We start from the raw sequence: 13582 nt of genomic DNA on the forward strand, positions 1-13582 counted from the left end.
GTGCCATCAGGCACCTGCTGGTGCTCCTGGCACCTGCAGGTCTTTGGAAAGATCACACAGAGGGAGTTTGTGGTGAAGCTGAGAAGCCAAACCAGCTCCACAAGCCCCAACAGCAGTCTGTCCCTCAGAATGACAAATTCCAAGGTGCTCTTGGAAGGCTTCTAAGAGGATCTGATGCTTTTCAAAATGTTCCAGCTTGGGAGTGGTTTGTGAGAGATGGCAGATGAGCACAGAGCCCAAGAGGAAATCTCTGCAGTCTGTCTCCTGCTCTCTGCAGGGAGCACTTTAAGCAAGTGCTGGGATCCCTGCAGCAAGCTCCCTGCTCCAGGGACAGAGGGGCTGAGCCAGCTCCCTCCAGACCAGCTGCTGTTTGAAGGCCAGGGCTTTTCCTGAAAATTAAAGAAATGGCTAGTTGATGGTCTGGGCAGAAGCCCAGGTGGATGAGGCAGAGGATGCTGCTGATTCCCCACCTTCAACCAGCTCTTGGATAGAGAGGAAGCAGCCTCAGAGTGTCCTGTGTGACAATGACAATCCCAGGACCCACTGGCCAGGATCAGAGGCTGCCGTACCCTCTCCCCAAATTACCTGGTTTCATTTTCATGCAGATCTTCCTTTTATTATGAGTTTTTTGTTACTCAACCACTCCCAAAAAACTCACCTTTCCCAATGCTAAGCAGCAGCTTTCCTCTCCTTCCCACCTTGCCGTCCCCATTCTCCCTCCCCACTCCAGTCCCTCTCCCTGCCCATGGCAGGATCTCACCTGGGACAGACTCCCACCTCTCCCCTGCCTGCACAGTCAAATGCTCCTTTCATCCAGCCTGCTCCTGGGAGGGAAGGCAGCCCTGGGAATAACTGGCCAACAACAAGCAGCCCTGTGTCTGCCAAGGATGTGCTCGCAAGAGCGCTCCTGGAGATGGAAGTTCTGGATCACTTTGGCTGGGGAAGGGCCTGGGGGGGAAGAAGGGAGGTATGGAGGGAGGAGGGACGGTCTTTTCCCTTCCTTCAAGCTCTTGAAACACTGAACTGCCTTTCAGCCTCTCCTTCTCTATAAAGTGTCCGTAACCGAGTGGGTTTGTGTTTCCTTTTAGGGAGAATTGGGAGCCCCAGGTCCTCCTGGAGTCCTTGGACTCATTGTAAGTACAAAAACAAATGGAGATCTGGCTTCTCGGGCTTTAACCCTTTCAACCTGTATAACTACACACAGATTTCCCTCTTTCTGTGGCAGGGCAGGGAGCAGGATGACTGTTTGCATGGGGGAAGCATGACATCTGGGGAGAGAGGGGGTTTCCTGGTGGAATGGGAGGTGAAGGAGGGCAAACCCTTTCCAAGCAAAAGGAAACAGATTAAAGGTTTGCTGCTAGTTCCTTTTTACGTGATAGCTTGCCCTTTTGATAACATTTGCCAGGGTATTTCTTCAAAGATGCAACATTCATTCCACACCAGGATCTGTTGCCTCTTAAAAAGCAAGTCCCTGTAAACAGTGACCTCAGAGACACACAGTTCTTGTTCACTGGAGAAACTGTGGGCAGGAACAGTCTGTCCTCTGGGAGTGCAGGAATTTTATGTGCACCCTCACCATCCCATCACTAATCCAGGTAATTATGTACACAGCCAAATTCCACCCTTCATTACACTCTTCTCCAGCAGGAGACAAATGGCTGTAAGGATGGGTGGCAACTCCTCCTCTGGCAGCTGTGCTGGGGGTTAGTGAATGCCCAGTTGAACATATTAGGGTTTATTTTTAGGTCTCAGTACTTGTTTCAGGTTGTTCCCTTCCATGCACAAAAAGGGGTTGGCTCTGTTAGTACTACAGCATTCTTTCAAGATGATTCCTCCTCAGCTATGATAATCCATGGAAACTCAACTTGCAATGAATGGTTAAAAACCTTTCCCCTTCTGCCTTTCCGTATCTTAAATTATGGGAGTGTGTATGTCAGCTGAGATAGGACTTGATTGCACTGGACAGTGCACAAACACAGAGCACCAAACCCAGAAATCTTATATTCCTTGAAGGAAAAGCAGGAAACATGGTGGAACACCCATCTCAGAGATTGGGGATTGGGGCAGAGGTGGATTAAGGCTTCAGAAAGTTTTCCATGGAGCCAGGAATTAGGTCTGTGTTTCCTCTCATTAGAGGAGATGAAAGAAGCTGCTTTAGCCATAGAAGCAGGAAGGATGTGCTCCTGGCAAAGAGCTGGAAGAGGAAGATTGCTGTTTAAAATAATACCACTGAAGGTATGGTCCAAATTGGATCATATTTCTCCTTGCTTTTGGAAAAATTTCTCTTTACCTGGTTGCCATTATCTCACAGTTATTTGTTTGTTAGAAAGTGAAAAGTTAGACATGGCAATTGTGATTATGATCCTTCCAGAGATGATGGAATCAGAGGCTGCCTGTCCTCCCCTCCATGACTTCCTCCACCCTCCTGGGGAGAAGGGGGCACATCCATCCTGCCTTCTCCTCCCTGTGGGACAGCTCCAGCCTCCTTCCCTGGGGTCTGCACATGGGACTCACACTGCAGGGCATGGAGAAGGTGGCAGATGGGTGTTACATGCAAGCTGGGCCCCATTCTGTCCCTTCCTGCTTCCCACCTACAGCCACCCCAGGAATCAACCAGGCTCCCGGTTGCCTCACGCACCACGCAGGGGTTTGGTGACTGAAGAGCAGAATTAGATGTAACTAAAGCTTCTTGCTCTTCTAATTAACCATGTGGGCAAAGCCTTAAGCAAACTTGTTCCTACAAGCAGCCTTTATGCCAGGAGGTATGAAAAGGGCTCTGTTGGGGTGGCTGCAGCCCGGCACTCCCCACGTGGCCACGGGCCCGGGGCTGCAGCCGGAGAAACGCTCCTTCAGGGAGCTGCCCTGTTTATTTACACACTGAGGCCAGACTGGTGCGCCCTGTCACTGACTCTCTTCACGGGCAGAAAGCAGCCAGAGCCCGTTTAAATGCCGGCACTGAAGGGTTTCTGTTGAACAGCACACGTGGGGACAAGGGCAGCCGTGAGCCCCGCTGTCCTCCTGCGCTGCAGTGAGTCCCAACACATGATGCCACGCTGACTTCCCACTGCAGCACCTCCGTGTTTCATACCTCCTGTTTCTCCCCTCTCCTCCCCGTATCACTTTTATATATCAGAGCTCAGTAGTCACCCAAATTTCCTGACTGTTGCCTTTTTTTGCTGTGTGGGTCTGTGTCCTTTTTAACACACCCTCAGACTCTTTCTGGAGAACTCAGGAATGTTGTGGTAGTTTCTTTCTGAGAACAGCAATAACTTCAAGAGTAAATACATCCTAGGATTGTCTTAAACCAGCTCAATATTTTAATTTTTCAAATAGTGGAAGAGGGAAATTTAACCATACAAAAGTTAAGAAGAACGTTAAAAAAGAAAATTCTTAGATCCTACCACGGTTGCAAATTTCAAGGTGGTTCCTTAATTAATTTTCTATTATTTTGCCATCAATTTACCAGCCTGAATTCCTGATCTACTTTTTAAGAGGCTGTATACACATTATAAGTCTCTTGACTCGTGCCAGGATGATTCTGCAGAGGTCAGTGGTGCAATTCTTCAGGGATACTGAGACCAGGTAGCAGAGGAATATCACCCCACGTGCAGTGATTTGTTCATTTTGCACCTAATGACTTGGGTCACTTTCTTTCTCCTACTAGGGTGACATGGGCCCTGTGGGACCGATCGGCTATCCAGGACCAAAAGGATTAAAGGTGAGAGAGTAGCTGAGCTGTGTGAGCTCTCATCCCTCCACAGGGGGGCTGAAGGTTTCTCTGTTCCTCCCTTGGGCCGTGCTGACTGTCCTGAGAGAAAGGACGGGCAGCAGTGATGAGTGTCCACTGTCCCAGGCACACAACTGTTGGACACAACATCCCACTGGTGGTCTGCAGTAGGTGTAAGTTAGTGGAGAATTCCAGAAGCATTTTCCCTGTGTGCCTCCAGCCCACAAAGGGTGTTTAAAGAACGTGTGATGGAGCACACCTTGGGAGCAGTCTGGCATTTGGCCTTCAGACTGTGCCAGGCCAATGCTGTGCATCTGAGGCACCAACCCCACCAGGGACATCAGTGTCACAGACCTGAGCAACTGTCCACTGTGGCTCAGCCTCACTCTGAACTTTGTTTTGTTTCAGGGGCTGATGGGAAACCCTGGAGAACATGGACTGAAAGGTGATAAGGTGATCTGAATACTCCCTTATTGCACTGTGTTTTAATTTTGCATGTGAAATCCCCTTTCTAGTTTCTCTTTCTTATTCAGCACCACGGTACTGGTTCCACTCTGGCTGTCTCTGCCCCCATCCTCCCACCCTGCCTCCATTCCTGACACTCCAGTCTTTATTTTAATTCCTTTGATGATATCTGCCCCATCCCCTTTTCCATGGAGTTCTAGTATAGATCAGTTATGCTCAGATCCTCTTTGGAGCTCCCAGCTCCCACTGATGATGACAGTAACTGCATGATTATCTGGTGTTTGACTGTTTTTATGCTTTTATATTGGTTACATGATGTGATAGGGAGGAGGATGAACATCTAACACTGACCATAAATAAATTTATATAAATGCATTTAGGAGAAACATGTGATGTGACAAAGCAGCACTGGATCAAACAAACCAGGTGGATCGCCTGGAAAAACTGTTCTGTGTTAGATACCTCTGCTCCTGTTCAGAGACACTCACCTCAGTTTGGCCTCCTGCTGAGAGGAAAGTGCCTTGCCCCAAACTGATATAAATCACTTGAGAAAGAGCAAAATGTAGAGAAGCCTCGATTGCAGTGATTTAGTGGTGCTGGCACAAAAGCACTCAACTTGAGCTGGATCAGCATGAAGCTGTGTGTGTAAATGTCTCACTGTCACGAGAACCATCCTCCTGCAGATATTGGACCATAGGATTTATTTAGTCTGAAAGAGTGGGAGGTGCAGTCATTTATTGCTGGCTCTGATTGTTCAGGAGGGCAGTGGAAAATGACCATTAAATGTATTATCCTCCTCCCGTTTGGAGGTTTTATTCTCTCGTTAGATGTTTGCTTTTAGAGGATGATTTAGCAGCCCAAAACTGCACAGGGGGGAATAGTGTCAAGCCAGTTGATTCAACTCTCCTTATATCATAGCAGCTCTTTGCCAGGGCTCCTCTGTCTGCAGTTTCCATTTCTCCCCTGTACTGCCTTTTCTCTTCTGTAGAGAGGAAGAAAGGGCAAGAGAAAGATTTTTTCTTTAGGACAAGCTTAAGACACTGTAGCTGGTTTCTTGTCTCAACACCAGTTCCTAGAGCCCGTGGACTCTTCTGTCTGCTTCTTGGAATAAATAGTTTACTATATTAAGAATCACCAAGATTTAAATCATTGTTTAGCAAAATTAACCTTCCTGTACATTAATCTCCATCACTTTACACAAACTGCTCTGTTTATCTCCAGTATTTCCCCAGCCACTGCTGTTGCAGTAAACCAGATGGTTTGCAGCTCTTCCTGGAGTCATCCAGAATTTAATGATGTATTTTACGGCTTCAGTCTCCCCACAGGATGGGTCATCCTTCTGTTTCCATTTCTGTGTTTTCACGGAGGCAAGGAGAGGGGGCAGCGAGGGTTGTGCTGCTCTTACAGGAAGAAGTGAAATTACTGCATAACCCTGAAATAAAGAGTGGCCTTGAGAAGACCACGTGGGGTGATGAGTGCAGGGGAAAGGTGGAGGAAGCGGAGGAAATCCCAGCTACTTGTTCACATGAAGGATTTTTATGAATCAGGACATCTGTAACTTGTGAAGGACATGGCTCAGGCAAATACCTCTGGAGTTGTGCAGTGTTAGCTGCCTTTGTGCTGAGCACAAAGGGAGAAGAGATGCCCAGCTGAGGGCAAAATGAGGAGGGTTTTTTGCACAGTGACCTCCTCTGCATCCCACAGACAGGAAATATATCCCACAGACAGCAAACACACCCCACAGACAGCGAACACCCCTCGTAGCCGTGGGTTGGTCCCTTCCCTCGTATCCCCTTTCTGTTCGTGTTGGGTTACGAAGGGCCTCGGGGTTTCTGCTGCTGCATTTCTTTTTATAGGTGAAACATGAAACACAGGCAACATCCCATGGGCAGAGCCTGTTTGTAATTTCAGATTCTACATTCCTTTTCCTCCCCCATAAGCAAAGTCCTTGCAGACCCATTTCGTCATCTCGGCATCCCGGTTTTTAATAATAAACATGCCTGACCTCTTTCCTCCATATTTCTTCCCTCACTTTAAGGACACAGACCCCGAGTCAAGGCAGGTGAAAAGCAATGCCCTGGTCCTCAGTTCTGGTTTCAGATATTAACAGCCAGAGATGGATCATTCATGCCGTGACATTTTGCTGTGCTATCTCAGTAACACGTGAACATCTTGTGGTCAAGTCCAGCTCAAGATAAAAGATGTGTTTTGTCTTCCCTGCTTCCTTCTTACCCTCTCCAATGCCCATTTCTCAGAGTTGTTTGAAAGCTGGTTTTCCTGTCAGGCTGCCACTATCCCATTTTTCCTGAAGGTCAGAGATAAAGATTTGTTCCTGCCTTTTGCTGTGCTCAGGAAACTCTTTTCTTACAGTAGTCATTTTTTAATGTCCAAGTATTTCTTCCAAAATGGTATTTAAATGGCCATTTACTGACTGGGTAGAAAACTGCTTAATGAAAAAAAGTAATCTTTCTTTTTTGACCCTCAGAATAGATGATAAAGACAAACCTCAGAGCCAACCTCTCACTTTCCAGAAAAGCTGTTTTCATGCTGTCTTCTGTCGGGAGCCAGAATTAAGTAGATTTCAGTGGCTTAAGCTTTGGACTAAATAAAAAAAGTAGAAAATTCAGAGAAGATGAGAGAAATCTGGAAATGAGCTGGGTCATACAGCAGTTTTTTTACCATCTTTATTGTATCTAATACACGGGGTTCATCTGAACTGAAGCTGTGTAAAGAGCTGATTGTTTCCATTTTGCATTGTCAAAAAAAAAATAACTAGATGGAAAATAGTTTAGATGAAGCAAAATGTTGGTTATTTGAGTCAAATTAAAATATTTTAGGTTAAAAAACAAATGAGTTAAATCAATTTAACTTTTTTTTTTTTTTTAGCAGCAACATTTTAATTTCGCTATATAAAAGATTTGTTTTGAAGATGGTTCAGTGAAATGTTCCGGGAACATTTACCAAAACATTCAAGCAAATTTAGCATGGATCCATGAAGTGTTTCCATCATTGAATCTGCATAGTTCTTAATTATTCTTCTTCCGAAAAAATTGCCTTTGAAAAGTCTTTCCCAAATCCAACTTTAACCGTCCACAATTTCATTATCCCCTGCATGTTACCATAGTAGTTACAATTATTTCAGCTCTCTGGTAGCGGGTGGTTTTTCTGGAGTGAAGGAGACTTCCTCTGTCATCTCTCTGTAGACTTTGGCTCTGTTGCAGGACTCCATATGTCTTCCATGTGGACCATGTTTAAATGTATAGCTCCGTGCTCTGGTGTGGCTCGTTCCCTTGCTGGGAAGCCAAGTTCAGAGGCGTGTGCTGTGCATGGGACAGAGTTCCTCTAACAGCTATTTTTGTTGGGTCTTGTCATGGTACGGAGTTATTATAGTCATTCCTCCTTTGACTTCCCAAGTAGAATTTTCCTTTCTCTGCCCCATCATTGACTCATCCTTTGTTTAAGTAAATCACTAAATAAATGAGTTTGGAAGGGGCATCAGGAGGTCATCTGGTCCAGCAAGCTGCTCACAGCGGGGCTAAGAGCCAATGCAAGGTAGTCCACTGCTCCTTGGAAAACCTTCAGGGATACTTATTTTCTACCCAGGGAGTCAGAATTTGTTGTGATGGTCCAAAGAGCCTACCCCTCCCAGGGAATCTCAGCCCAGATATTGGCAGTGAGATGGTACTAAAGCGTTACTAGAAGTTACTTTTGTTTTCTTATGGAAGAGGATTGATGGTTGATGCCAGCACTAGGATATGCTCACAGAAACTCTGAAGATTGTTTTCTTTTCTATAGAGCCCTGTGAGAGAAAAGGTCCATTCATTGCAAACTAAAGTCTTCTGTTCAGCTGAATTTAACACTTCACCACCTTCACTGCCGCTGTCAGACAGAGGAATGTAGTCTCTCCTCTTTCAGTCTCTACAGATACACAATGCTTGGGAAATCATAGTTTTCTGTCTCCTGCAGTTTCTTTTATCACTTTAGAATCAGGTTGGGAAATGCACGCTTTGTTCAGGGTTGTTGTTGCCCTCAGCATGATCTGCAGCTTGCCAGCAGTTCAGTTCTGAGTGGAGCTGGTGCTGAGACTTTCACTGTACAAGAGCATCGACCCGGGCGTTTTGGCTGTTGCTGTTGCCTATTTTAACTCTCTGGTGATGTGTACCCAGGGTGATCAGGGAAGAGCAGGTGTTCCGGGAGATATCGGCTTCCAAGGAGACAAGGTAATTGTTTTTCTTTCCCCCACCATTCTTTTCCCCTTACACAGCAGTATGTGTGGCCACCAGCTTTCTCAGCTCCTCTTAATCCACGAGGAGCTGGAATTAGCTGCATCCTGCTGTCAGGTTCCCCTGCTCGGATAGTTCCCATTTGGGGTATGCTGTGCCTTTCTTAAAATTCATGTCAGTGTACGGATTTTGTTGTTAGAGCAAAAGCAGTTCTGCTGGGGGGTTTCTGTACAAAGGGCCACGTCTTCTCGCAGAAATTGGAAGTGATGGGGCTGATGGGGATGGGTGTGAATGTGTGTGGTCCAGCGGCTGCAGGCTGGGAGTTTTTGTCTGCTCAGTGCAGCAACCTAAACCCTGACCCAGGGAAGCACTTAATGCCCTGTGTAACTTCTGAGCAAATGACTTCTCCCCTGCGACTATGATATGATACTGACTGTGGCTGACAAATGTACAAAACACTGCACTGGAGGCTGCGTGGCTCTGAGCCACAGCCAACTGCAGCAGTTCGTGTGTTCTTTGGGGCTAAATTCAGCCCCATCTTCAGCAGAAACATCTCACTGACATTAGTGCATCTGTGACAGCTCCATGCAGGGCTGAGTTCAGCCCTAAAGAGACGTTCTTCTCTCTTCAGCAGAGGAGATGGAGCCCAGGGAATTGGTTTTTTTTTGGTGCTTCATTGTGTTCTGAAAAAAATGTGTCTCTCTCAGGGCAGCCAGGGTTTGCCTGGGGTCCCTGGGGCACGAGGGAAAGCAGGCCCCCTGGTAAGTAACCAAGCATCTTCTGCTTCCTGCTCTCCCTTTCTGAAGGTTCCATGCCCAGCTGCAAAGGCAGCTTGGCAGGGGTGTGCTGTTCTAAACAGGAAAGCCAATAGCCAGGAGCCAACTCACTTTTCTCCATATTTTTCTGATTTCTACAGGGAAAAGTCGGTGACAAAGGTCCAGTTGGGTTTCCAGGACCACCTGGCCCTGAGGTATGTCCCACCACTTCCTTCTTACATCCCTTTTTTCTTTGGTAACTTGTGCCACACCCAGTCTTCAGCAAACCCAGACGTGTCTCCCGTTGCATCTCTTTCCACTTACCCCTCTCTTTCCAACCTAGGGCTTCACTTCTCTACTAGGGTATGATGGTACATGAGTGATGATGAGATAGGAAGGATCAAGATGGGTCCATGACCTATTCTGCATCTCATGGTTCCCTGGTTTTTCCTTCCACTTTTTGTCATAGGTATCATGGAGGGATTTTTTTCCATTTTTCCCCCATGAAATACCATTTGAAGTAGAAAAAAATTATTGTCCTTATCAAAAAATACCTTAAACTTAGGATGAGCTTTCCCCAGCATATTGTCATTTTTTTCCTTCCTAAGGAACCAGGCAATGTGTGTAAGATGCTGCTGGAGAGCCACTTCCAGAACAACTGGTGGTCTACTTTCCCCTCATCAGTGCTCTGGTATTTTGCAGGGTCTGGAAGGTCTGAGTGCTGCCACTTAGCAATCATTCCCCTTTGTTGCCATTGGAAATAACCACAGATTCCTTTGTTTCCTCTGTGAAGGGCTGGTGGGTGGAAAGGAGCCACGTCTTGGCGGCAGCTAATGAGTGTGTCAACACCTTTCCTAATTCCTCGCCTGCTCCCCTTTGTCACCGAGGCTGCAGCTCCTCCTCAGAACACTGAGATTATGCCCTGACTCATAAAGATTAATTAAAATCCAAATTGCCATTTTTAGCTGTGTGATGACAGGGAGGCCCTCGCTGCAATAAATCTTGTAAGAAGATGGACCTAAAGGGAGCTGCTGGGAAAGGCAGCTCTTCCATCAAACCCACAGCACTGCTCCGTGTCCCATTGTCCCCCAAAGCCATGCCATGGCCCACACATGGACACTGCCAGCATGAAACATGTCTTGTCCCTTAGCTTTGAATTAACACTCTCACAGAGGGTGACACTTATTCCACCTGTGCATCCTGACTGTTCCTCGTTTTCTTCAGGGCTTTCCAGGTGACATTGGCCCACCAGGAGAAAACGGTCCTGAAGGTCTGAAGGTGAGTGGAACAGAGACTTCAGCTCTGTGTGGGGTTGGAAGCAGCCAGGGAAAACAAAGTAGTGGGAAGGGGGAAAGAGAGAAAACCCTGGAGGTTCCTGAAGATTGTCCTGGCCAGCATTTCAGCTTGGTCTGTTTGGTTTGAGGTCCCTCCAAGTGCAGTGTTTTCTTTTTTTCAAATCTTTTTTTTCTGTAACAAAATTGACATTGGAAAATGTCCCGTGGCTGTGAAAGAGACTTTCTCATTTTAATTGCCCTTCTGAGCTTATGTTTCTATTTTCTGAGTATCTTTTCCTTTGACTCTTTCTCAGGGAAAGCCAGGAGCACGAGGTTTACCTGGGCCAAGAGGACTGCCTGGACAGGAGGTGAGTGTCCTCAGCCCAAAGGCAGATTGGATTTAAAGAACAAGGTTGAATTTTGTAGATTAATGCATGCTGAAATGTGTCTGCAGCTTGAAATCCTCTGGTCCCTCTGAAACTGGAAGCAAGTGCTTGTATTGAGTGATGAGAGACACGCAGAAGAGAAGCTTCCCCTAAGCTGTGTGATCCCCAGGTCCTGTCATCTTTGCTTCCAGTCACTGCTGGTGTCTACTGATCCTAAACCCTGCACTGCCCTTGCTTTTGAAGCCTGTCCCTCCACCCCCAGATGGGCATTAGTGCCCTTTTCCCTGCACATCCCCTTGCACAGACATGCCCTGACCTGGCTTTTGCTTTCTGCTCCTTTTAAGTGCATTTTCTTTCAACTATGAGACCTGCAGCCTCCACTTTTTCACACACAGCGACATCCCTCTGTAACAAGAGTGCAAAAATGAGAATTGCTGCTCTGCAGAGATACATCAGAGCTTGCAGCTTTCACTCATCACATCAGAACTTGAAGCTTCATTCCACTTGCAGTCATTAAGAAGGGACAATTGACCTTGATTTAATTGTCCTGAAGCTGCAAATATATTTTAGCAGCAGCAGAGAAGGTCCAAGTGCTCTGTTTATCCTGTTGTAACTCCAGTGATTTCAGTGTAGTTTCCCCTCACTTAGGCCAGTGTAAGCTGTTTGTCAGGAGTCATGAGACGTTGTGTAAATAATACTGAGCACACGCATGGGCAGGAGCTCGTTTTAATAGCACTAATAATTCTTAACTTTTTCTGGGAACTCTTCTGCTTGTTCTCTAAATGGGATTAATGCAAATGAGCTCATTTATTTGCACTGAAATAGGGGAAAAAATTATTCTAGGCAATTTACAAAGGGAACCGAAGCCCTGCATTCCAGGTTCAGGCAGGCATGACCAAGCTGCCTTCAATTTACTCTAGTTAGTGAGTGTAAGAGTAAGACCAAAGACATGGACATGGAGTTCGACACGAGCTGTGCCGAAGGACTGTGAGTGTGCACCAGAGCACAGCACTGTGCCCTTACTGCTGAGGTTACCCAGGTACTAGGTCAGGGCTCTGGATGACATCAGATTGGAAATGTGGCATGTTGTGGGTGGCTTGTTGGGGTTCCTGACTCCCAGTCCCATCCTCATCCCGCCAGTGCCCCTTTATTCTGGCTGGCCACTGAAATGAGAGCAGCCAGACCGTGGCTGCCAGGGGCACTTTTAATTTCTCTCTTGGCACTTGGTTTTAGACACTTGAGATAATTTTTGTGAAGCTTAATTGAAGGTCTCTTAGAAACTGTAGGTCTGATCGTATCGCATTAGAAATTGGTGTAGAGCCAAAGGAGAGGACCGAGTCCAATTGCTGTGTGAGATTTTGTGATAGCTCCATCTTGCAGCATGTGGAGTCCCATTTGAAAGCAAAAGGGAAACCTTCATACAGTTGCCAAATGGTTCTGTGGGAAATTTTGCAACACCCTTTTTTTTTTTCAGGGAGGGGGAGGATTGGGGGAAGAAAGAAAAAGAGTGGAGAGCATTCGCATCCCTGCCAAATCAAATGAAGCAGAGTCATGTCAGAATGTCCAGGGCACCCTACAGGCCAAATCCAGCCTGGTGTTTCCTTGGTCAAATTTTGGATGGCCTTCACTGGCAGGACTTGACTTTAAATCTTTTTTTTCTTGAGATGGGGAAGGGAGATGAGAAACCTCAGAGATGCTGAGCTACCTGCTCTGAGCTACAGAAGGACTCAGTTGTTAAAGTGTGACAGCTGAGCACACAGCTTGTGTTTAGCTGCTGCTCATACTGCAGACATTTCATTTTAGCTGCCTGTTGAGTCCAAATTACTACTTTGTCTTTTATTTTAATTTCTTTCCACCTCAGGGAGATGAAGGACCCTTAGGACCACCAGGAGTCCCTGGCCCAGAGGTAGGTTTCGGTCATTTACTCAGTTATTACCAGCTCTGATAACCCTGCAATGGAATTGTAGTTAAATTAACATAAGGCTTCAAGCCTCCTGGTTTGGGAAGTAAACTGCCCCGCTATGAAATATTGTCATGTCAAGGGCTCTGTCCAAGTGCTTGATCCAGGATGGCTGGAAGTCCAGGAAATATCTTGCACAGAGTGTTGAGTTTATAACTTGCTTAAAGTCTCAGACCTTGAAAAACTCTCTGACGTTTAAATAGTTCATCCTCAAGATGAAGCACATGGACCAGAAACCATCTCTGATGTTTCTTCCTTGATTTATAGTATTTTTCAGTAGGTAGAAGGAAAAGCTGGACAGTCAGAGAGAGTCTTTTTGACCTCTGTTATGTATCACACAAGCACAGTTAGAAGAAGCAAAAAGGAATATTATCATATCTGTGAGTTTGCCAGCTCAGGATTTTGTAATGGGTCTGTACATAACTGCCATTGCAGGAGAGTAAAACATCCTGAAAATTGGTAATAGGTGGATCAGAAAATAAACGTTTAATCTTTATTTTTTTATCTTGCAATCATACAAGCTGCACCATATAAGTTCACAGACACTGCTGTGACCAAGCCTGCTGCAAGCTTTTGATGTTCATGGTTTTTCTATGTATTTCAGGGTCGATCTGGCAGGAAGGGATTTCCTGGAACACCTGGTCCCAGTGGTTCAAAGGTGAGGAAAGAGTTCATTTATGATCAGGAAAAACAGTGGGTGGAAAGGAGGAAAGGAAGAGGGAAGTATCTTTTCTGACCGTTACCATTCTTCGAGTGTTCATTCTAGAGAGTACAAGGGAACTGAGGGTTTCT

At 46.1% G+C, this 13582-nt stretch overlaps 1 protein-coding gene across 2 annotated transcripts in view; it reads left to right on the forward strand.

Annotated features, from left to right (window-relative positions):
• Positions 1 to 13582, forward strand: part of COL27A1 (collagen type XXVII alpha 1 chain) — a 146191-nt gene that overhangs the window by 66924 nt on the left and 65685 nt on the right. For both annotated transcript variants that reach the window (XM_027729914.2, XM_039387537.1), the window contains exons 14-23: positions 1089 to 1133; positions 3665 to 3718; positions 4136 to 4180; positions 8359 to 8412; positions 9123 to 9176; positions 9332 to 9385; positions 10395 to 10448; positions 10759 to 10812; positions 12692 to 12736; positions 13395 to 13448. In XM_027729914.2, coding sequence (XP_027585715.2) covers positions 1089 to 1133; positions 3665 to 3718; positions 4136 to 4180; positions 8359 to 8412; positions 9123 to 9176; positions 9332 to 9385; positions 10395 to 10448; positions 10759 to 10812; positions 12692 to 12736; positions 13395 to 13448 — 513 coding nt within the window. The remainder of the gene's footprint in view (positions 1 to 1088; positions 1134 to 3664; positions 3719 to 4135; positions 4181 to 8358; positions 8413 to 9122; positions 9177 to 9331; positions 9386 to 10394; positions 10449 to 10758; positions 10813 to 12691; positions 12737 to 13394; positions 13449 to 13582) is intronic.

Source organism: Pipra filicauda, unplaced genomic scaffold (assembly GCF_003945595.2).
Source record: "Pipra filicauda isolate LSUMZ 115617 unplaced genomic scaffold, ASM394559v2 scaffold121_size3267253_pilon, whole genome shotgun sequence".
NCBI classification, from domain to species: Eukaryota; Metazoa; Chordata; class Aves; order Passeriformes; family Pipridae; genus Pipra; species Pipra filicauda.